Source organism: Cariama cristata, unplaced genomic scaffold, assembly GCF_000690535.1.
Source record: "Cariama cristata isolate BGI_N322 unplaced genomic scaffold, ASM69053v1 scaffold4121, whole genome shotgun sequence".
Classification (NCBI taxonomy): domain Eukaryota; kingdom Metazoa; phylum Chordata; class Aves; order Cariamiformes; family Cariamidae; genus Cariama; species Cariama cristata.
The window spans coordinates 146352-170512 of NW_009597436.1; the positions used below are offsets into that span (position 1 = coordinate 146352).

Consider the following 24161-nt stretch of genomic DNA (forward strand, 5'->3'; position numbering starts at 1 on the left):
ATGTTCCTTTAATATAAAAATATGGATGCCAGTAGGAGGTTGCACATGAAATTGCTCACAAGCTCATGACTTTCAGTGACTTTGGAGATGGCAGTTATCTGTTTGAGCTGGTAAGACTGTAGATCATCCTCCCAGGATTAAACCTACACTCCACTGAGTTGCAACCAGTAGATTACCCTAAGTTGCAGGTGTTGGGCAGGGATGATAAAACACTGTCATTAAGTTTTTCCTACCTCTAACATTAATGTATAGTTGTCAACTTGGGGTTGTTCAGAGGTCTCTTGTGTTTCATCAGAGCTTGACAATTACAGCAGCAGTGTGGCCCCTGTGTACTGCCACAGCTCTGCAAAATGCCTGTGGTGGGTTAGATATTTGACAGCATCAAAGTAGGTGGCAACATCACCATAGAGCAGGTATTAAAACTCTTCTGTGGGGAGCTGCTTGTAAGAGTACAAGGTAAACAGCTTTGAAGAGACAGATGACACCACATCTACGTGCATATATACTCATTTTCCCACAACAAACAGCCTGACTGAATTGTTACAAAAGCAATTTGCCCAGAAAAATCCTTGGGGGACTCTGGACTGGTTTGATCTATAGAAGTTTCAATTCTTCCACCTCCTGTTTACCCATGAGCACCTTTATTAGGACAGTTTTTCCTTCTTAGTTACCTGCAGCCAGGTGATCTGTCTCAGTATACCTGCTGTATCCATCTCTAGAGGCTCTCCTGAGTGAGGAGTTATTTCTAGCCTGGTAGATGGAGGACTAGCTCTACAGCCTCTCAGTTTTGGCAAATCTGTCCTTTACACTTATTTTCCACGCTGCTTATGGATTTTTGCTTTAGTATAAACACTAACAGATGCTAATCTCTCCACTTAAATAAGATGTTTCACAAAGGGGAGTAACCATTTTTCCCATTTTAAACAGCAGGAAGTTGTGGATTTAGTGTTAGTTATAGGAGGTCAATAGGAAATCCAAGTGCTGTACTTAGTTCTGATGAACTGTGACACAAGTGTGCCTGTAGCACAAGTCTGTATTTCTCTTTTCTGATTGGCTTTTTAATCTACTATAGTCTCTCTTTTTCAAAATCTGTCATCATCTTTCCATCTTTTAGTACGACAAGTAGAGCTGGTCTGGAAAATGCCAATGCTTTCCCCTCAAAAAATGGTCTGTCTTAAATTGGATTTCAAAGCAAAATGACAAATTCAGAAGAAGTAAAAAGAGCTGGAAAAAATGAAACAAAAAGAGGCAGCTGAAGAAGTTATCTTCTTGAAGAGCTAACACAGAAAGCTTTGATTTGTCAACAATCTACCTGTAAGATTTTTGCCAATAGTCTCCCTTGAGGCAGAGAATGAAATTGATAAATATCTGCAGTGGAGGCTGTCAGAGGCTGTGAATGGCATCATGCTATTTATTTGAGGTATTTAAGTTTCCCTAGGCTCATACCATAATTAAGCGAGGAAGACAACCTCTCAGGGTGACTCAAAACACATAAATTAAGCTCTATTTCTGAACTGTTGTCAAAGAGAATCTTTTTTTCTCCAAAAAAGAGGACTCAGTTCCTAATTTCAGAGGGTCCATGCCTTCATCTGTCACGGGGTCCTCAGGGACTTCGGCTTTTCTGCATCAGCCTTCCTAGCCCAATAGTGTCTGCCTGCCTGTAATTTAAACTCTTCACTCACCAAGATGAAACTAAGTTTCCTGTACACAAATTCCATGTTGGGAGTGGGGATGCAACATTTCTTTTGCAAGTTTACACTAGCAGGGGACCTCACAGCGGGAACAGCAAACTAGGCTATGATTCTGAGTACGCGGAATGTTTGGTCACCCCAGTTTCACATGCCATCTTGTGCATTTTCACAGTACCTGTTGACATGGAGGATTATTCCTGGTGCTTTTAGTTTGTGGTACAGTAAAAATATAGTATCTGACATTACCATGAAATAAGATGAGATTACGTTACACCTAGATTTAACCATGATGCTGTTGGTCTTGCAGAACTGTCATACCAAAGGAGCTTCTTAAACAGATACTTAAGTGAAATATGTGATAGTTTTTCAACATCTCTGTAGCTTTTCCCTAGAAAATATAAGCGAATATTATCATTAATTCACTTCCCAGTCAACCTAAAGTTACTGTTTCTGAATGTCAAACTGCTATATTTTAGACAGTGCCATTAAGTGCCTCTGTAATTTTTCATTCTTCACTTATAACTAAAACGTGGAAATTATAAAAAAAAAAAAGAGTGCTCCTTCTGAGTGCAGGGGTCTAGACTGCTTGCTGAACAGGCAGAAGGCAGTCTCTGTTTCACATTGTGTTGGTACCGTAATCTAATCTGTGTCCTTCACAAGAGGCACCAGTGGAGTTACTGCGGTGTTTGAAGCGAAACGTGTATGGGGCTTCCCGGATCTGGTCTTATGTGGTAACCAGTGCTGTCATGCTTTGTTGCTGAGATACTGACTACTAACTACCCTACACTTCCTCTGTTTTTCTTCTCTCCTCAAAACAGGACCAGGCATTCCAGTTGTTAGCGTGCACAGTACAAGTAATACTGCAAGTGAGTATTCCTTATGGAATAGATATATTTTATTATCGTCCTTGACTGTTTTGGGGAGTGTCGGGGAGGGGAAAGGCAATGGAACTAAATGAAAACTAATAGATGGCTCATTCATATAAAGTTCTATTAATTACCTTTTAGCAACATCCGCATCTGCAAATGATGAGGAAAGAAGTTAATCAAATGACTAAAATTTTCCCAGGCTTTTCGAATATGTTTTATACTAAGTGCATATCATTCATCTTCTATTTACACTTGAGTTGATTAGATGGCAGGTTAGTCTTCATCCATTTCACTTTCCATGTAAATTATGCTGCCATTAAGGTACAGCTTCTGTATTTTTAGAGATGTTTTTAAAGTTATAATACAATTATCTTCAAGTAAGGTACAGTCCTTGGACGATTAATCATAAAATCTGACCTACATACAATGAACTTAGTCCTTCTCTTCTATTTCTCAAATCAGAGCAACTCCATTGACGTTTTCAATGATGGCAAATCCAAGAATAAAGGCTTTTTAGGAGGGTATTCAATACCTCTAATTTTCAAGTTTTACTCATTGTTTTCTGTATATTGACACCAAATCTGTTGCTGTTTCCTGTCTGCTTGAGGTGCTTTGTAGTGGGAGACTGTCCTTCAGCAGCAGAATTTTCCTCACTTAGATATTTCTCTGGTGCGGTAGAGGTAACATCTCTGCTACCTCCAACTCCACTGTGGCTCCATGTAGCATGAAGATGTGGATTAGAGGAAAAGGGACATCTTTCCATTCAAATATACGAAACCAATCCTTACATATCCTCATTTCATTCATTAGATTATCCCCAGAATTTATCCCAGAATCCAAAAGTCCTGAACTGTACTTGTCTGCATCCCCTTTGTCATGGGCCAGCCACTATTCAGCAGTAACAGTGGACCTAATCTTGCATGTTGAAGTAGCATACAGATCAATAGTGTCATGCTATGAAATGTTAATTAATGTCTGCACTTCAGCTTCCTTTTTTTTTTTTTTAATATCACAGTTAGTATTTTCAAAGCTCAGTGCCATAGCATACCAAGGAGAGGCGGCAGTTTTATCCAGCTCAATAAGGGGTAGCTACTGCTCAGAGTAAATTCATTGACTTCTGTAGAGCTACTCAATTCTGTGAAGGCAGAGTTTTGCTCTTTATTACTTGCATCCAAAATACTGTTGATAGCGAATTATTGTAAAAAGAGATTTACATAGAGCATCTTAGAGGATAACAAAGCAAGTCAGGATAGAGGGACGTTGTTTGTTGTAACAACAAGAAACCAAATAATAAGAGAGATAATTTACCATTAATGTTTCAGTGAAAGATTAGATTATCCTTTTTAATTCATAAAAGAATGATTAAGGATTACTTCAATCATTCCATCCTCAGACTATAATTATACCATTTTGGTTGACTGCCCAGAACATTCTCCTTAGATTATCCATTTTGGCCCTAAGTGGAGGGTTTATTGTTTAATAAAAAATATCTACATTTTGAAAGCAAGTTCGCTAATTTGAGTAAAGAAGAAAAGAAAAGAAAAAAAGAACTAATTAATCATTCTTTCATGTACAAAGGGATTACTTCAAATCTGTCTGTAGCTTTAAACCAAACTGAAGTCTTGCTCTTGGTTGAAGTGCAGAAGACAGAGAAGGACATGCAACGATCAAGTAGAGCTGTGCTGGCTAAATATTGACTTGGAATATGTAGCTTGAAAAGGATGCCTACTTGAGGCTGAGGATATTGCCCAGCAGACTAGCCTTTTGCTGTAACAGCTGCTGTTAGTATTTGTCAGGGATACTAGTATTCATGTTGTTCATCAGCAATTTCATTGTTAGTGCTTAGAGAAAACAAAGCCTACTGAAGCCAGAAAACGGAATAGATGTATATGTTTTGAATTAAGCTGATTGCTCAGTTCCTGAATTGCAAAGCAGTTGCATTATAAAAAAGTATTTACAGAAGAAATTCATTTACAAGATTTATCATTGCACGTTTGTCTCTTTTTCTTTAATTTTTTTGAATCTTGATTTATCTCTGATGTGATGATTCTGCATACCTTCCAACTTGATTTTTCTTCCTGTTTTCTACAGAGTTTTATATTTTGGAAAATAATGCTGTGTTGAAAGAAGCTGTTTTTAAGAAAAAGAATTCCAGAACGGAAATTAAAATGCTTCACATTGAGGATTACGGTAAATTTGGCAAAGTATTATTTTACCAAACCAAAAGCTTTCTTACAATGTTACTGTTTGTCATCTGTGTAACTACCAGCCTTTAATGTTTTGTTCTTTTCTTAAAAGAACTCCCTTTGCAGTTGTCACTGCCAAAGGATTTCACGGATCGAAACCAGTATGCCCTTCTATTAATAATGTAAGTATCTGTATAGAATCACTCAAAATAATAAAAAAGTACTTTGTAGAAAACATTTAACTCTCTAATTAAAAATTATTTTTTTTTGCCTTGTGTAGGAAAATTACCTTATGGATTTAAGTTGATAAATCAAAAGGCTTCTTCTCAGGAAGATTTTGTTATAGGTGCTGTCTGGTAGAGATGCCTGGGGTTTTTTTTGAGCTTGTCAAACCTTTTGTTATACTTTTACGTATGTGAGGCACTGACCCTTCTGATAGTGTAGCTGTGAGTAGTTCTGCAGCCTTTCCTGGACCCATACTGGTCCCTACCCACAGAGGATCTCATTCAGAGCATATGCCCCTTTTTATTCCCAATAGGAATGGGTAGAGCTTCTAAGAGGGGCTCAGTTAAGATGCATAAAGCAAAACTGCTTTTAGGAACACTGGAAAGAAGAAAAAAATATTTTTGAGCATCGATGGCTGAAGGCATTATAGGCATGATCCAAAGTCTGTTGATGTTTGTAGAAAATCTCTATGGGAGGAAGGGGGTACTCCCTGGCAACCTGCACTGTTCTTTTAGAAAGAAATAGTGTGTGTATTCCTCTCAGAGACAGTCAGCCTTTAAGTTGCATGTCTACAGAACATAGGGCAGAGGAAGAGAGCAGTCATGAGCATACCTGCAGCCTACCTAGGAAAACTGGTGATGGCCAGCTCAGGGTATCATTCATTGCTCTCGGCACGGGTCTGCCATGGGTGTAGGGGGCTTTCCTGTATCCACTGATCTTCTTCCAGTCTCATTTAGAAGGAATTGATGTGAATGTCACCAACACAGGTTTAGGAGGGCACCGCTAAATTCATGACAATACCACGTTAGCTGAACTGTTATCACCTGGAGTAGACCTCCACGTAGTGACAGCAGAGATCCTTATTGTTGTATATGAAGTCAAATTTACAAGCTTGAGCTGCTGAGTGATCCCAGATTCCTCTGCTCAGATCATAGATAATAGGACAGAGAGGCATAGAACTGCTTATTTCTAAACCGAGTTTGTGTTTAAAACTTCGGTTTTTCCGTTGTATTTATCTGCAGTTGTGGAGGCTCTCTGCTTTAAGTGGCTCATGAACACATTTTTCTTTTCTTGTGGAGAAACAGGACACAGGGATTATTCTATCTTTGCAGTATTTGCTAACATGATCTTGGAAGCATGATTATATTTTAAGCAGTTCTTTTAAATGTGCCAAAGGCAAATCGACTCTGTGAATTGACACCGTCAGCGTTACAGGCAGTTGAAACACTTGTGCTTATTCTTTTTTCTAAGAGTAAGGAAACACTAACATGTTAGCAGTGTAACACTTTCCATTCTAAGTATCCTAGTAAATACATCATCTGCCATATACAGTTATGGTAGAATTTGAGGTTATATACTCATGTAAAACATCAAGGAGATAGGAGGGAAGGATCAGAAACCTGAAGAAGGCCAAGGCTGAAAATGACAGGAAAAGGGAAAAAAAGCTAAGGAAATACTATTGCAAAGTGGTTTTAGATATCAAGAGTTGAAATAACTGAGAACAGTATTGAGGCAAGGTCTGAATTTAAACTTAACAAAGTTGTCAGTACTCAGTGAGCGAATAATGTGGCCAAGTCATAATGTATGGATATGTTTTATAATTGTTTCTTTTTTTTTTACAATGTGCATGTGGGATAAAAAGGAAATTCATCCACTTATGAATACAGATTGTGGTATCTACATTTATAATATGGAGACTTTGTTTCTTTTTAGTCAAATCCTTACCTTTGCAATACTGAGATGTCAATGTTAGCTTTAACAGGAGTTATTTTATTACAACCTTATATGCTAAATAAAGTATGAAACTGAAAATTTGAAGTCTATCCTCGCTCATGTGATGTTGCATGTTTTGTGTCCCCCGCTTCCCTAGAAGAGAAAGAAGTTAGATTTCTTCAGCAGCTTTTTATAGACTTTAAACTGAGGTTGCCAGCAATCCTTTTTCTGAGTTAAAGATGTCCCCAAATGAGATATAAAACTGAAAAGTGTTACTGAAGTTATGGGAGGTTCCCTTGTGAGATGATTATTTGAGCCTAATAAATTCTGCCTAGCTCTTGAGAAATAACTATTGGAAATCTGTGTGCGTGCAGAGGGTAATTTCTTGACCCACACATCTCCAAATTGACATCTTAAGGTTTATTTCATTATCAGAAGTACTACTTTCACAAAATAAAAAAAAAAAAGTATTCGGGTCCAAGAAGAACAAGTAACTTTTACAGGAAACACTGCTTAGTTGTATATATGGTATCATTTCTGATTCCTGACTCCCAGAGTAGTACTGTTGGGACTAATTGAGAAACACCCTATTCCTACTGCTAGGAGTGTTAGACAAGAATTGTATTAGTGGCTGATAACAAGTGTTGCCTCTCATATTGTTCAGCTGCACCTACTTTCTTGCTTACATTCTCAGGCATGATACAATTATCATTATATTCTGAGTATTGAAAGTTTGAGAGAGTGCTTACCAATGTCCTTGGTAAGAATATTGGTTTAATTGTATATCCATTTTTTGGAAAGGAGGTTCTATATAACATCTTATATACACTTAGATGTACATAAAGAGAAGATATGTATCTGGAAATATATTCTGGGTATTGAAAGTTTGAAAAAGAGTGCTTACCAATGTCCTTGGTAAGAATATTGGTTTAATTGTATATCCATTTTTTGGAAAGGAGGTTCTATATAACATCTTATATACACTTAGATGTACATAAAGAGAAGATATGTATCTGGAAAAGTGGAGTATTGGCAGATATGAAGTGGCTTTTGCTTTCCATCTCAGTAGCACTGCAGTTTGACAAGAAGTTTAAGAAAAAGAGAGAGAGGGAAGGAGGGAAGGTGAGGAAAAGAGAATGTGAGTTTAAACCTGAAATTCACCTGATATGTCTCTGTATTGCAAATTAAATGCCTGGTTAAATGCATATAAGCATATAGGCTTTGTCCCCTAAGCTGGAGAGTAAATACGGCATATAAGATCTAACAGGCTCTACCTGGCTGTTTGGCTGTAGTCATTGCTTCAGAGTCACTCCAAGCCTCTGGTCAAGATTTGTCTTCCGTGTGTCTTATATTTTGCCAGGATCTGGTTTGCCTGTGTAGTCTCGTCTCTGTCTGCAGAATTTTTGTGCTGGTGGCTGGTTTCACAGGCTCAGAATAAAGTGGTTTTTTGATGACTGAGGTTCATAATATTACTGTAAATTTTTGTCAGCAGTGATTGCTTCTGTGTGGTGTTAATGTGCTCTCTGGATCAATAGGATTACAATTATGATAACAGCATTTGGAAATAGATAAGGGGGAGAAAGTTTGGTATTACTTGGTAAATTTTTTTCTAATCACTGAAAGCTAGTAGCCATTTCAAAAGTACTTGACTATAATAAGGCTCCTGTATTCACACAAGAATGCCTACAGATAAATTTAACTTCCAGCACGTGGCACCCAGATGTCTGAGTGTTAAAGCTGAATCCTGGAAGGGAGCCTGTACCAGTGGATTCTGGTTCTGGTGTGAAACCTGGATGTGAACTCAGTACAGCTCCATGTAGACGGAAACTCCACTTAAAGACCAGGCCCTGGATATCCTGTAACCCTTGTCATAAGGACTTTGTGAAGATTCATCCGTTAGCAATTGCAAAGCATGCTGCAGTGCTCAAATAGAAGATCATTGTATTGCTGTGTTAAAATTTATGTCCATCTGTATGGCTGGACTATCTAACAGATAGGTCTCATGTAGAAACCAGTTATGATGGCTAGCATTATTTTTCTTTCCAGAATTGTGATGCATAGGCCATAAAATGTTAAACAGATTATAACACTGTCCGTTATTTCATTTGTTCTCCTAAATCACTAGCACATTTCACACTCAGCTTCCTTCTGATATAATACATATAGTGTAGCTATAGATTGGAGATGTACAGTAATTGCCTGAAAGAGTGATTATCATCTCTTGTCTATATAATTAAGATCAAAGTTTAAATTTCAGATCCCTGATTTTCTCATTATGGTTCACCTTACTCATTAAAAAAGTTGGAAGATACACTCCTTGGTAACACATAGGAAATGATTAAGTAAAGACTCTGGCATTTAATCTGGGTAATAAAATGAGAGGTGATAATCATTCTTTATTTTTTCTTGAACATAATTAACCTCATTCCTTCAAAATCTGAAGATAATGTATCTTAAATGTCAGCATTTATTATTTAACGCCATTTAAAATTGTCCAATATGTAAGTGGATATTGTAAAACTGAATCAGTGGAGAGATTGTTCTGATCTTTGAGAGGAAAAAAACCAACAGATATTCTCCAAAGAAGCAGTGAATTGTCTCGAAGAGGTTTCTGTTTGTTTGTTTGTTTACTTGTTTTCTTTTGATAATAAACAGGAATCACTTTACCTGTTACTGAAATGATGAAGGTTTTAGGCCCTGCACAGTCCATCAAACCTGTTTATGCCTCCAGTTAATACACTGCTGGGACTGATAGCAAGATAAGACAGTAGGGTTGGAAGTGAAGATTTTTTTACAGCTTCGGGAATAACTCATTAAAAGATGAGAAGAAATATAGAGAGGCATAATGCAAGTATTGGGAAATATTCAAGATCTGTGGTATGGTAACACTTTGCCTATTAACAGCTGTCTTGCATACCTTTCATTTGTTGTAAAGGATATTACTCATTTTGACTGGAAGCTGTTGGAAGTGAAGGAGCAATGCTTAACTATGTGGTGAAGTGTGAAAATATGTGGTGGATTCCACTACTTTGATTGCAATATGCTTGCAAGGGGGACATCCCTGGAGGCCTGCTTGTTTGTCCAGTTCTTCCTCTGTAAAACAGCTGCAAAGCTCACTTTTTTGGAGATCCCAAAGTCGTGTGAATGATTCACTAATTGCTTTGCAAGCCATCCATTTTATGCCTCTGTTCATCCTGCCTCTACCGAGTATGATCTATTGTGTTTCTGTTACATCAGAGTATTTGATGGAGAGTCTTTTTTATTCTTCTAGATTTTTCTTCCCCATTCTTTGAACTTTGTAAAATTTCTCAAGGCCTAGAGGGAGAATTCATTTAGCTTAGAATAAAAGAGGGATAGACTGGAGGCTCAGTCCAGCTGTTTTGTTTGCAGCAGCAGTCCTGGCACCATGGGCAGTAATGGATCTTCTCACTCCCTTTCTCTTTGGTCTTGTCCCCACAAAAGGCTTGGGGAATCAGTGAGCTAAAAATCCATGCTCTTTCAGCCTCCCTTACTCCCACTTCCCCCACAGCAGTACATATCTTACTATGTGAATAAAATGCTCATTTAATCTTCCTTGGAAAAAGACAAGACAAGATTCAAAACTTCACCTCCTTTTCATATGACACAGGACATCTCTTGTTCTCAAAACTGTATTTTTAAAGTCTTCAGCTTCAAGGGTTTCAGAAAGATATGTTAAGAATAACAGTATTATTTTTTATACTATGCTGCCTACTTCAGTCCTCTCTATCACATGATTCTACCCTACTAACGGAACCACTTCTGGTGATGTGTTTTAATTTGTTTGGCCATATCTGCAGGGAGGAGTTGAAAACACTCTGTTTTTAGTTGCAGCCTGCTGTATCTAAAAGGGTATATGAACAGAGAGAAAACATTTGGGATTTTTTGTCCTCAATGTTGGAGGCTATTCAGGTTCCCTGATTTTTGACCAGTAATGATGGGTGTGCTTGTAAGCTGATGCTTGTGAAAGAGACGCACGTGAAATCTGACAATGAAGTAGATTTTTCTGTTACACCGATTTTACAAAATTATATTCTTTCCCCATTCAGTTCCACCGTAAGCAAAAGATGACTTTTATCAGTGATATTTCTTTGCATAGATTTTATGCTGTGAGTTGTAGTCCTTCTCACATATTTGCTATCAAGTTACCTTTTCCATATGCTGCATCAAATCCACTGTTTTGCAGAAATAGAAAGAGATGTACTGGAATTTAAACAATGTTTGTAGCAGTTATTTGCCATGTATCTTTTAAAATTGTCTCCCCCCCTGCTTGGTCAGCCCTATAACTTCTAAAATTCCTATTTAAAATCTTGCCACTTAGTTTTTAAATGGTGCAAAACATGGAACAAATTTTGCTGCAGTCATGATAGCAGAGTAGCAGAGGACTATAGCTCAGAGTACAGCAGCAACAGACTCTCTGGTGACACTATATTATTCCCTGCAGTTTGTAACTCAAGTCATGAGCAGAGACTTTAGTTTAAGCTTTTGGATATAGAATCTGAAAGAATAGATTCTTCTCTTTTCAGCAATATATGAACTTAGGATGAGCTGCCCCTTTTTCCAGACAGTCTGAGAAGTGTGTGACTGCCTTGCAAGAAGCATACAAATTACCCACTAAGCTCATTGATATTGGTATATTATTGATGGCTTCTGTCTATTTAAATGGTACCTCAATGGTGAACTTCAGCAGCGTGCTCGAGTCATCAGCAGTTGCACTGCCACAGTGGAGTCATAATCTGAGTGTAGTCACTGTTGAAGATGCACTCTAGGCGGCTCTGAATCTTGAAAGTCAGGAGCAAAAATAAAAAAGGGAAAGTGCAAGTGCTGTCACTTACAAGGGAAAAAAAATGAATCAAGAGGAATTAGGCATAGTCTTAATTTGAATCATTCTGCTCTTGTTTGAGTCCAGAGATGTTGCTCCTTGAGGAACCCTTGAGGGATGTTGAAGAGCCTGTAGCTTTGCGTAGCCCTTTTGTTGCTGGCTTTGATCTTGCTGTAGTGCTTTGGCTAGTCTGTGATTCCCTTACGGCCATCCATAGGCAGGTGGGTAGGAGACTTCTGCATTTGTATTATACCCAAGCATAAATGGCACGGACTTTCTTCCAGGTTTACTAGTGGGGTCAAGAAAAAGTTCTATGAAGAAAGTACCACTGAACAGTAGTTAATTATAATTAGGCTGTAAGTAGTGATGAGCATAAAACAAAAACTGACCTTTGAGATAGCTGTAATCCCAGGACAAACTTCACAAATCAGGCTGTGCATCTATTATTTCACTGTAGTAACAAACTTGCTTTGTTACAGAGCCTTCAGGATGATGTTCAAACTTACATAAAGGATTAATACCTTGCAGAATCCCCATTTTAAAGGTTAGAAGTGGGGCCTAAATGGTGCATAGAATATATGCTGTCTCTCTGTGGAGGACAGAAGCACACATCAGATAATCAGTATCATTTCATAGTAGCAGCTGAAGAGTGAAGAGACCTTTTGATGCTAATGGGAATTTTGACATGTACCTCAATGGAAATGGCTTTAAATGCCTGTCACAGACTACTTATATGGACATTCTTGAAATAAATTAGCCACTGGAAAATTGCTTCCCAAAGCAATATGTCAAACAAGCCATCATGCAGTAGTGGAAGATGTATAGTGTTTAAAGTCTGAGCCTAAAAGTAGCCCAGCTATGCCCTCCAGAGAAGGAGCTTGGGAAAACATCACTGTCAGTTCTCGCCCACTGAGAATCTTGCTGAGGTTCTGTCTGTTGTTCCTTTCTTAATTATCTGAGGGTATTATATTTCATTTAAACCCTTTTTGGTTTTAAGCACTTTCTGATATAGAGAGAGGCTTACAAATTTAACGGTTCTTCCCCTGTTCCCAAGTGTCTAGATATATAACACATGTGTATATATATATATATATACACACACACACGTATATATAACCTAGATTATAACATGTATAAAACAAATGCAAACATTGTATTTGTTTTGTTCTTATATTAGATGGGAGGGAAGCAGGCTAACTCATGATATTTTCACTTGTGTGGGGTGCATTAAACTGTTGGAAAGATACCTAGCCAAACAAGGATATTTCTGATATATTATCTTGTTGTGGAAAATTGGAAGAACTTAAAAAAAATAATTATAACTGGTCTGAGGCTGCTACTATTGGAAGCAGAGGTAAAAACTCTGTGAAAAGACCTATGTCAATGCAGAATGCTTCTGAAAACCTTGCTCTGTACAATAAGCAGCAACTGAATTGTTCTGCTCCTACTCTTATTGTAAATAATAATGATAATATACTTCTGAGTCACGTGTTTTCTGCAGAGCACATTTGACAGTATTTCCAAATTCATTGCTCTGCATTGTTAGCAGTTAGCCTAATCACAACTGAATTAGTTAAGCAAACAAAAAAATTCCCTTCCTTTCTTTTTATAAAGCCAAGTATAAACTTGATGCACAAGAGAATGGTGAATCAAGCATAACATGTCGTGACTGAGTCTATAACCAAGTAATCCTGATTTCAGTGTATGATATAGCAACTATGTAGATAGGTCTGACTGAATTGGAGAACATATGTATTCATCACATGCTTGCTAATTAATAGAGTGATCACCTTGAAGATGGTCTATGTTATCCACAGCCAAAACCAGATATTGAATCAGTGCGTCATTGTACATGTAAGACAGTAGTTATTGTAGGAGATTTTTATGTCTGTCTCCTCCCCCAAGATTTATATAAGTCTCTTTGACAAAATAATAATTTCTGTCTTCATCTTTCTTTCACCTTAGACAGGATATTCTCACAGACACTGTCCAATCTAATTTCCATACAGCCAGCACAGACACTTTTACATTTTAATTTGCATTCAACCAGCAGATGCAGCGTGCATAGAAGTATTTTGCATTTTGTGCAACTTCATGGTAGCCTGCTCTCTTATTCTGTGTTTATCTTTGGGGAAAAATAATGACAAGCTTCCCTTTTAAAACTGGCATTTTATTTTCTTTGGAAGGAAAATAGTATATTTGACTTCAATGGAAAATCTTATTGTTCCCCCAGAAACTGCATGCTCCCATTCTATTCCACCTTTTCTGCTATAAACTACCTTTTTTTTTTCAGTGATAAAATAAATTTTTCAGTCCTGCCTCCATCCATTTCTTGCTATGAATTTGGACGGAGAAAATATGTTTTTCTGCAGTGTGTACTTTATTCTTCTTTGTACCCTATTTCAAAAAATCCATTTGAGGATACAATAATGCAATTATTTTTGTTTTCTAAGGTGACATCCTTCTTAATAGTGTTATATATCCTACAAAATCATAATCAGGGTACTGAATGAATTTTCTGTGTTGTCTGTTTAGTGTGACTTAACAAATTCTACATCAGCCTTCTCAGAACTGAGCTAGCCATTAGTGGTTATGGGTTTTCTTTTTTCACTTTATTAACCTATAAGCAGCAGTACATGGTTTAGTTTTCTGTTTCTTTCTGTAAAGTATATTCAGGTATTGGGGACACTGCAACATAGTGGTTATAAAGTTAAAGAAATTATTTTGCTTACTGCCACTGCAGGGATATCAGCACTAGCTAATGTGATGGTATCGATGGAAGTGACAATAATTCAAGAGGATTGCATAACTGACTGAACTCTGCCATCTAGGTTAAATAAAATATCGGAGAACGGCAAAGTGCATCACATTGTCAATCGTCTTCGTTTGTGTCTGATGTGTTGGTATTTGCAGTGATGAAGCTCCAGGCAGCCAGTTGGTTACAGATAAGTTTCACATTGACTGGGACTCAGTGCTTGTCAACTCTGATAATGTCATCGTAGCTCGATTTGATGGCAGAGGGAGTGGATTTCAAGGCCTTAAGATTCTACAGGAGGTCCACCGATGCCTAGGATCAGTGGAAGTGAAGGACCAAATAGCAGCTGTAGAGTACGTATGTGCAAACTTTTCTTCTATTTTACCCTGCTTCCACCTTGATGAACGAGCATTTTTAACTGAAACTGCCCAGAATGTTTTCTTTGCATAGTGAATACCCTTAATGTTTATTTTCAATGCAGTTGCAAATTTGAAACAATAATCTTTTCATTACAAATAGCAAATAAAAGATCAAAGAGGTGTTTGCTTTTTGTGTTGGTGCTTCTCTTTGATAGATCTGTCCTTCCATGTGCAATCTAAATATGCCGTCTGAGCTAATTCATATTTGTCTATTTTCCTTAGGAAAATTTCTTGAAGTGCACATGTTAATGTTTAACTGCATTCGTATTACAATATTTTAGGCTTATATGATAGGATACTGCTCTCATTTCCACCATAGAGTTCTGGAGTAGTTGTACAAAGCAAATGGAGTTATAATGGTGTAAATGAGAGCAAAATTTGGGCAAATGCCTGTTATTTCTTGTTTACATTATCATTCTTATACTGATAGAAATCCGTCAGCTGCAGAAAAGAGTCATTTCCATCTCTGGAGTAATCACACATAGCTTCAACAACAGTCTTTACTCAGGGTGCACGTGTCAAAATGGCTAATATCAAGATCTGGATGGACTTTTTCTAGGGATTCTCAAGGAAAGACAGATTTTTAGCCAGATTTTTTGTAATTTTTTTTCTTCTTTTGAAAGGGATCGATGCTTCAACCGTTGCATGAGTAGGCAACTGTCTCTGACATGCCATCCCTGGGCAATAGGGCTCCTAGTGTTCATGTTGGTCAGGAATGGGCTGTGTTGAGCAGAGCAATTCAAGGTGACCCTTGTGAAAGGGCCATCAGAAGCAGACCATACGCTGTGCTGCAAGAACTGAGTTCTCTGCTCAAATGCTAAGATGTTTTAGGCTAAATTACATCTGGCCTCTTCTGGATGCACTGCGTGGCAAAAAGGAGGAGTGCCCTTGGCTGAGAGGAGGTTCTGCGGCTGGTTTTGTCTTCTCAAAAGCAATTGGATTTCCCCCTCAGGTTATTCTGTCTTTTCTGTATAAAGTTCACCATTACTGATTAATGGCCTTGATGAGAGAATTAAGTATTTGGATAATTATCTAGATTCAAGAAGTTGTAGTCATCTTACCTTCCTTTAGCTGTCGAAAAACTAGGCACCTGGTCAAAGCCAGTCATTTAAGCTCTAGTCAGTGGAAAATCCTGGTGTCTCTGGAGGGTGATTCTCCCCAGACTGAGAGAGGTTTCCAACATGGGTGGGAAAGAACGACAGTTGGAGGGTGTCTCTCTCTTCTCTGCTTTTAACTGAAGAGCAGAAGTAAATGAGCAATTTAGACAAGATGCGCAAATTCAGATATCTAAAGTTAGATGAGATGAACCCAACACCAACTTGCTATATAGAGAAGGAATTAGAAAGCAAATCGTATTTCCCAGTGCAATAATACTTTTATTGGTGTAATTTGTTCTTCTGCCTGATCTGCATGTGTGACAATTCCTTACTGTACAAATAATTTTCTTTACATACTAGATTCAACAAGTAAAATTTACCATTTTACTTTACCAAAGTAAAAAAAACCCTTTTTTACTTTCAGGTCACTGTTGAAACAGCCCTTCATTGATCCTAAGAGACTGAGTATATTTGGAAAGGTAATGGGCAAAAATAGCAGGATGTATCATCATGATTCTTTAAGAAAATACTATCAGTTCATAAACCCATAAACAAATACATTTATCTGTTTTCCTAAGACAGTTTCAATTATTAAAAGAGAATAAAAACCTTCAAGAATTTACTGTATATTCTGTATATTATTTTTTTCTCAGAATGTGTATTTAAGATCAATCAGATCAGTTTTATGGTACTGCAGTATTTGTGTTTCAGAATCTGCAGGAGAAAGTGTTTGTTAAAAACATCTGCTTTCTTCAGAAATTGTTAATAAAGGCTTAGATTTTGTGAAAGCTTGTTTCTTATACTTTTATATTTGCAGTTAAATTGACAACATCCTTCTAATTCAGCTTATATATCTGAATGTTTTACTGACCCTTGAAGTTAGCCGAGTAACAACCGTATGGTACTGTCAACAGCTTCCTTTTCGTGCCATCTAGAAATCTCGCCTTTGCTATTTTGTCAGCTGGCTTCACTGTGTGGTGTGTTATTGTTGCTAGCATGAGATAAAACAAGGCAAAGGCTTAACCTTTAGTGACAAACTAAATAGCATTTTACTGATATTTATTAAAAAACCAACAATTGGAAAGACTACATAATTTCTGCTTCTTCTATGAACTAGCATGTGCAACCTTTTTTTTTTTTTTAGAAGTGTTTTCTTAAAAATGAAGATATTTTGTGCCTTTGACCTCAAAGTAACAACAAACCGTGGTCGAGTACCTAGACAAACCCCACAATCATCAGTTATAAGAGCAGCATGCATTCCACTATGAAACCCCTTCGTTCCCATTGCCGCTCTGCTACTGACTTGCTGTGTGGCCTCGGCAAGGCATTTAACCTGCGTGTCTCAATCCGTCTGAATGCGAGATGAGGATATTGATATTTACCTCCTGCATGGTAGCATTTTGAGGACTAATGAATGCATGTGACTGTAACCATGACCTTCCTCAAAGATCTGAGCTCCTGCCACACTCCTTGAGCTAAAGAAGCTGTCATTGCAAGAATTGCAATAGCATCAAAACCAGCATTTGGTTTGTAGGGCTGCAGCCAGAGATTTTTCAGCCAAGGATGTATAAGCAGGGCTGATTCCATCCACCAGATGATCGTGGCACACGTTTCTATTCTGTTATCAATGTATATGAAAGTACACATGCATAGAAGAATCTACATTTCTTCATATCCTCTCCCTGCATCTGATAGAAAACGTTATTTCTGAAATGAAATCACTAAGCACCCTGAATTGCTCACTTGTTTCTGACTTGAAATTCTTTTCATTGCTACTTGAAAATTTCCGCTTGTTTTCTGTAGGAGATTCAGCAGTATCTTGTTTATTAACAGTGACATGATGAGACAGTTACCGTGGAGCATGTATGTAAACATGGTTTTACATATCTGCCAAAGACTACCCTCAATTTTTTTTTCTTTCACAAAATATTATTGATGATGATATTCCTGCATTTATTTTCTGAAAGAAAGATTGAGGAATGAAAAGTGGAAATGTGAGAAAGCAAAGAGCAAAATCTGGAAAATTCAATAAGCTTCAATGCTACTTTGAATTCAGGGAAATTTACTCTTTCCAAGTTAACCTCTCAGAGTTGTTTTCTACTGTCAAACAAAAATTTGTAAAATTTAAGTCAGGTTTAGAATTAGGAAAAAAATTCTGTTTAACAGCTTCCTAGGGTTAATTGTATTTTCCTCCACTCTGCTTATTTTAGGGTCAATTAAAAATTTTCTTTAAAACTCATTTCCTTTTTACTATGTACAATGATGTGATAGGAAAAATCTTTTTTTTTTTCTTTCTATGCATTAAATTGGGCTTACTGATGGAAATAGAATACGCACTTTGCTTGAAAATAAGATGGCTTTGGAATTGCTTAGTGCTGATCTCATAAAGCTGGACTCATGAACACTGTCAGGGAGCTCTTTAAGAGGTTTTAGGACTACACAGAAATAAAATTCTTGTCGAAACCAGTATGTAAACTAGGCACAAGAGTAACAACACTGTCCAGAAGGGCACAGTGTGGAAAATACATATTTCTGACTGCCAGGCAATCTACCAATGCCACCTTGCTTGTCTCTGTGATGGGTAAAAGCCCAAGTGATGCACGATCCAAGGGCCTTCCTGAACTGTTAAACAGCAAGTTGTGTTTCCATGTGGATTGCATTTTTATTGATGGAAGCAGAAAGAGAACCAACCATCATCTTGAAAATACAACAATTAGGTTGTAACCACAGAAATCCAGCCGAAGAGTGAGGCACCATGTATCCTTGCATCAGGATGTACGGAACTATTTTCTGCATTGTCATTCTGAAGTGCTTCTAAAAATGTGATCTCACTGTGTAATGTTTTTGTCTTGGAAAGCCTGGCTGGAAGCAAGGGCACAAGCACAAAGGAAAGAAATTCCTGGGAGAACTAAACCAAGCTCTTAATGAATACATGGCATAAATAATAAATAACCTGGCAATAGCTATCCTAGGATTAAAATTGTGCTGTGGAGCTACTAGGAAAGACATAAACAGAATATTAAACAAAAGCAAAAGTGAAGAACCCAGAGGCAGAGGCAAGTTGCGATTCTCGTAAACTCTTCGAATTGTACAAGTTACCGGTACCCACTCAGAAATTTGTTCTTGGGTGAAATCGGCTCCTGCACATGAACAATTCTGGGCAGCTCTTGGCCTCCTGGGCTGGAATTTCTGTGGGAAAGGGATAATTCAGTTTCTCACACTCCCTTGAAAATCCAGCTCTTACTCTGTATTTCCTTTAGTGTGTCCATTCGCATTTACTGTAGGTTGATTCCAAAGAACACTGCTCTTTACTTCTTTTTCTTATCTAAGGTTAAAGGATTTTCAAATATTCCCATTCTTCTACAGAAGTCATCTATTCATTAAATATTTAGACATGAAGTACAGGAGCAGGCAGGATGCAAAAAAATCCAGGAGAAAGCTCTGAGCATTTGACGCACAGTATTCTTTTTTTGTGTTAACTGGTGTTCTACGTTTTTCTTTTCCCTGTCATGGGATAATTTCTTCTTCCTCAGATGTGTTGTGCCACATATGAGAAGTTTGTTGATCCCAGACTCCACAATTCAGAATTTCATTTTCTGTGGATCTAGAATGATTATAGGTGTACAGATACGGATTGCCAGTGTCATTCCAAGAAAATCTGTGGTCTCAAGTTAAAGTTCATGTTTTCATGCAAAGCGAAGCTTTCATGACTCTCTTTTGTGTCAGAACTCTTCCCAGGGAGGTGTGTTAGAGACTTTGCAGAGGAGATGATGAAGAGATGGTCCATAAGGACAGATAAATGTGATGAGAAGAAAATCTGTGGTCTCAAGTTAAAGTTCATGTTTTCATTCAAAGCGAAGCTTTGTGTCAGAACTCTTTCCAGGGAGGTGTGTTAGAGACTTTGCAGAGGAGATGATGAAGAGATGTGCCATAAGGACAGATAAATGTGGTGAGGCAAGGAGAGAGCTCCCCCACTTCTATCCCACCTCTCCCAGCTTCTTCATGCTGTCTGTGCTCCCTGCTTTGTAACAAAGCAGCCTGATGGATGCTCTTGTGGCCAGAAAGTGCGTCCAGAGATTGGCATAATATTGAGCAATGTGGCTACGTACAGCTTTTATTTCTGCAAAGCAGTGCAGGATCTGTACCTGTCTGTGGGATGTTTGTCAATGCTGTAGCAGAAACCTTTTTAATAGCAATAGGATTCAATCTGTGAAGGTTCAGGTGTCAGGGGGAGGACATACTGCAATCAATTCACAGGTTTCCCCCACTCTCCTACTCTCTGTCCTGTCAGCAAAATGCCTAGCGTATCTTGGTAATCAGCAAATATCTACATTAAGTGTATTAAATACTGAGTACAAATCCTCCTGGCTAGGCTGTGTTCCCAAAAGCCTTACCTGTGTTATTTGTTTTGGTTTTCTTTTTTCTGTAATTTTCAAATCTTTTACTAACCATAGGCTAGTCTGCCATGATGGAATTATAGAGCTTGAACTGAAATATACTCGTTATTATTAATTGCATAGTTTAAAAATCATGACCAGGTCAAATGAGACCTTTATTCAGTCTTAAGTGTAGGTTTACATTTCCTTTAAAAGTAATTCTTGCAGATATAAATGCATACTGTAAAATGATTCCGTTGGCTTAGCACAAAGGCCTTTAACTTTGTTGTTGCTAAAAAGAAATGAACCAACAAAAATCTCAACATAATTTCCGTTGTTAGGGATATGGTGGCTACATTACATCAATGATCCTGAAATCCAGTGAACGGCTCTTCAAGTGTGGAGCGGTGGTGGCACCAATTACAGATATGAAGTTGTATGGTGAGTATTCCCTGCACTATACCTGTGTGATAGTCTATTCAAAATATCTTTTATTCATGGAGCTACGATTCATTTTAACTAATGGCAGATAATGTAACAATATCAACTAGATTTCACCTCACTACCTTGTTCTCTCTTTTAAATGAAAGGGCAAGTATCACTGGGACAGTTTACCAAAACACGCAACAGATACAGTGTTATTAACGCCACTGATTCTTGCATATTTCCCGTTTCCCACTGAAATTCAGTCAGGTACCCCATTTCCTAAGAATCTTTTAGGTGTATCAGCCTGAGTCAAGACTTACAATAGGAATGAATCTTTTAAGATTAGTGCTGAATTCATTACGGTATCAACCATGTCATCATTCAATCACAGGATATTTGGTTCTGTACGTGAAGTTCTGGGCACAGGCTATGGACTGTGGATTGTGATACATAGGAAATCGGACCATATTAATGGTCTTTTAGTCTTTTCTTTGTTTTTTGTTCTTTTTGTTTTGGTTTGATGTTTGATTTTTTGGGTTTTTTTGAGCGGGGTTTTTTTTTGTTGTTCGGTTTTTGGTTTTGGGGGGTTTTTTAACCATTAAAAGATGGGTTTAGGTGGTACATTTAAATGGTACATTTTGATTTTAAATTGACATCTCTTTGTTGACTTCGTGGTTTAAATAGCTCCTTTTGACTCTAGGTTAGAGCTGATGAGTTTTAAAATAGAAGTAATTTTGATGAATTTGCAAGTTTTTGGCTTTACTTTCACAGCATCAGCTTTTTCAGAAAGATACCTTGGTATTCCATCAAAAGAGGAAAATACCTATCAGGTAAGTTAGCATAAACAAGTAACTTAAAATGACCATTTTACTCTTAAAATGCAATTCAGTTACACCTTTGTGTGTGTTTGTTTGCTAGGCATCCAGTGTATTACACAATCTTCATGGTATAAAAGAAGCAAATTTACTAATAGTTCATGGGACAGCTGATGGTAAGTGTTTACAGATGCAATTACATTTGGAGTCAGAGGTTCTAATAGGCAGGCATTCGAAGACTGAGTAGGCACACTTAGTAAGTACTATTTAGTTTCATTATCCCTCTGATAGGATTTTTTATTTTATGTCAGTTGGCACTTCTGACTCTAAACTGATGACGCATTTCTTTGCTGAATATTTGTACTTTTTACCTGCTGCATGTTCTAATTTGTTTAAATCTTGTGGACCGCTGTCTTGCTAGTGAAAGGTATTATATGAATTGTTAATAGAACAACATACATTTTTAATGGTATTTTAAATTCTTAGAGATTCTGCAATTGAAGAAAGAATTACAGTACAGTTGATGAAGTACAGCACCAAATGGAAAGTTAAACTTTTCAGCTAATTAATTACAAGGTAGTGCCAAAGCATCTGAAGCTGAAGCTATAGGGAACCTCTTAATAGCACCAATACTTTTAGCAGTACTTTAAGACAGAGAACGAGTAAAACAGAGTAAGTTCTAGCACTTTAGATGGTATCACAAGATGTGTCAGTTAAGAGATAATTTGTAATTACAGATTTAAATTTAACTGCCATATATTTTTCTGAGCTTTCTTAACTGATGTAGGTCTAAAGAACGAGCTTTGATGCAGACACAAATTACAGTACTGCAACAAGCTCCTCTGTACACTCACATGCATGCTGCTTTTCCTGGCATTTTCCTGGTGAATGTGGAATACAAGGTTTCTTACTCCTCAGTCTGGAGGGACAAGCACCTCTCACTGACAAGGACCGAGGTGAGAGTGCCCACAGCAAAGCTGGCACAGCAAGGATGGCACCCGCCAGCCTGTCACCCCAGTGTAACTTGTCAAACCCGTGTTACGGATCCCAAGTGCAATCAGGGGGATGTGAACACTGTCCAGTGTTTCTTCCCAGAGCAGAGAGGAGAGGGACAGAGAAGATATACTGGGTGACTGAGCAGGCATGAGGGTCTCAGACTTTGCTGATTGTAAAAGGCAGCAACAATTTCTACCCCTCTGAACTCAGTGCCAGGGGGAATTGGGACTCTGATAGATGTCTGAGCAATACAGTGTGTTCAAGACTAGGACTCTGATTGCCTGCTGCCCTTGCTTAACATCACATCTAGTAACACCATCCAGCCTACTTGCAGCCTAAGCTCTGCAGGGCTAGGACATGGTAATAAAGTTGCCTGTTTTTACCACACAAAGATTAGGTTACTGATATGTTGCAGAAAGTCCATTACCTAAAGAAGTGTGGGCTGTAATAACCCTGTGCAAGCAGTAGAAATTCCAATGTGCTTTCCTTTAACACAATTATAAACTGTCATGGTGTTCAAACAGAATGGTTTTACACACCTCTAAACTATCGTAGTGTGTGTAAACCAAGGGTGCAGAGAGGAATCCTCACGGAGTGCCTGAAAAGCATGGCTTCCCTTGGGGCTTCCAGCTCCTTCTCCAAAACCTCCGCTGTTACACCCTGCATCGCTGTTGCTGGTAGGGCTGTGCGCTTCTGACCACAAAGGTAGTCGACTTCAGATCCAGTAATTATGGAGGTTGGAAATGTTTTCAGTCAAAGCTGTTTAACAGATAAATATTTCGTATTAGCATAGCTAATTATGAAATTTTCTAATAATATCCAAATGTTATCTTGCAGCTAAAGTCCACTTCCAGCATTCAGCAGAACTAATTAAACATCTAATAAAAGCTGGAGTTAATTACACTATGCAGGTATGTGCAGCTGTGACATTTCCTATAAACATAGTTCAACATTTACCTCATATTGCTTTCTTCCCTGAGAAGGACCCTCCCTACCACAATGCACCGGTATTACCTAAATTTGCAGTTAGAACTCCATTTAATCCCATTTTCCTTACTGTTAGTATGGATGTCAAGAACCATATCCTCTTCTCATTCTTGTAGGCTCTTTCTCCTCTCTCTCATCTTTCTTTTCTCCACCTGTTTATCCTATGCTGTACAAAGTGCTTTAGAGTCCACATGCGGTCTTTGTAATATGAAGATATTGCTACTTCAGTCCCTTTTTACCTAAAAAAGTACTGGGTCACATGAAACTAATTTCCCCTTATTTTCAACATTTAAATTTATTAAAAGGCAGCTAAAAGGCGAGAGCGCTGTTCCCTCTCTCCATAGCCATACGGAGGATGTAGGTGCTGTGAGGGACAGGCTGGGGAGAGCAGGACAGGGCATGCCACTGAAGTACAGACTTGCACAGGACTCACCACCGAGTACATGGATGTTACTGGTTGAAGGTTCTGATTGCGTTTAACCTTCTTGAATATCTTAGACGATATGCTTTTCGGTTACTCCTCCAAATATCTCTGATGTTACACATTGCAAACCTTGACCTTACTGAACCTTAGGCGAACCTGTAGTTTCCACTGAAGTGTGTGAGCTGTGTCAAGAAGAAGGTGGTAACAAGGGGGTTAGTGTCACTTACAAAGGGAAAAGCACTTTATGTGTGAAATCTGAGTGGGGTAGGATCTGTTCCAGCTGTCCCTGTGATTTCAGCTGAGGTACTGTGGAGGCCTGTGGGGAGAGGAAGAAGCAGGAAT

The 24161-nt window shown here is 38.0% G+C and overlaps 1 protein-coding gene across 1 annotated transcript in view; it reads left to right on the plus strand.

Moving 5' to 3' along the window:
- The window catches only part of DPP10 (dipeptidyl-peptidase 10 (non-functional)), a gene marked incomplete at its 5' end in the record, with an annotated part of 153367 nt that overhangs the window by 127404 nt on the left and 1802 nt on the right, over positions 1 to 24161 (plus strand). Inside the window, 9 exons of the mRNA XM_009708873.1 lie at positions 2510 to 2557; positions 4652 to 4750; positions 4859 to 4928; positions 14438 to 14632; positions 16220 to 16274; positions 20513 to 20612; positions 21369 to 21427; positions 21516 to 21588; positions 23246 to 23319. Of these exons, the coding sequence (XP_009707175.1) occupies positions 2510 to 2557; positions 4652 to 4750; positions 4859 to 4928; positions 14438 to 14632; positions 16220 to 16274; positions 20513 to 20612; positions 21369 to 21427; positions 21516 to 21588; positions 23246 to 23319 (773 nt within the window). The remainder of the gene's footprint in view (positions 1 to 2509; positions 2558 to 4651; positions 4751 to 4858; positions 4929 to 14437; positions 14633 to 16219; positions 16275 to 20512; positions 20613 to 21368; positions 21428 to 21515; positions 21589 to 23245; positions 23320 to 24161) is intronic.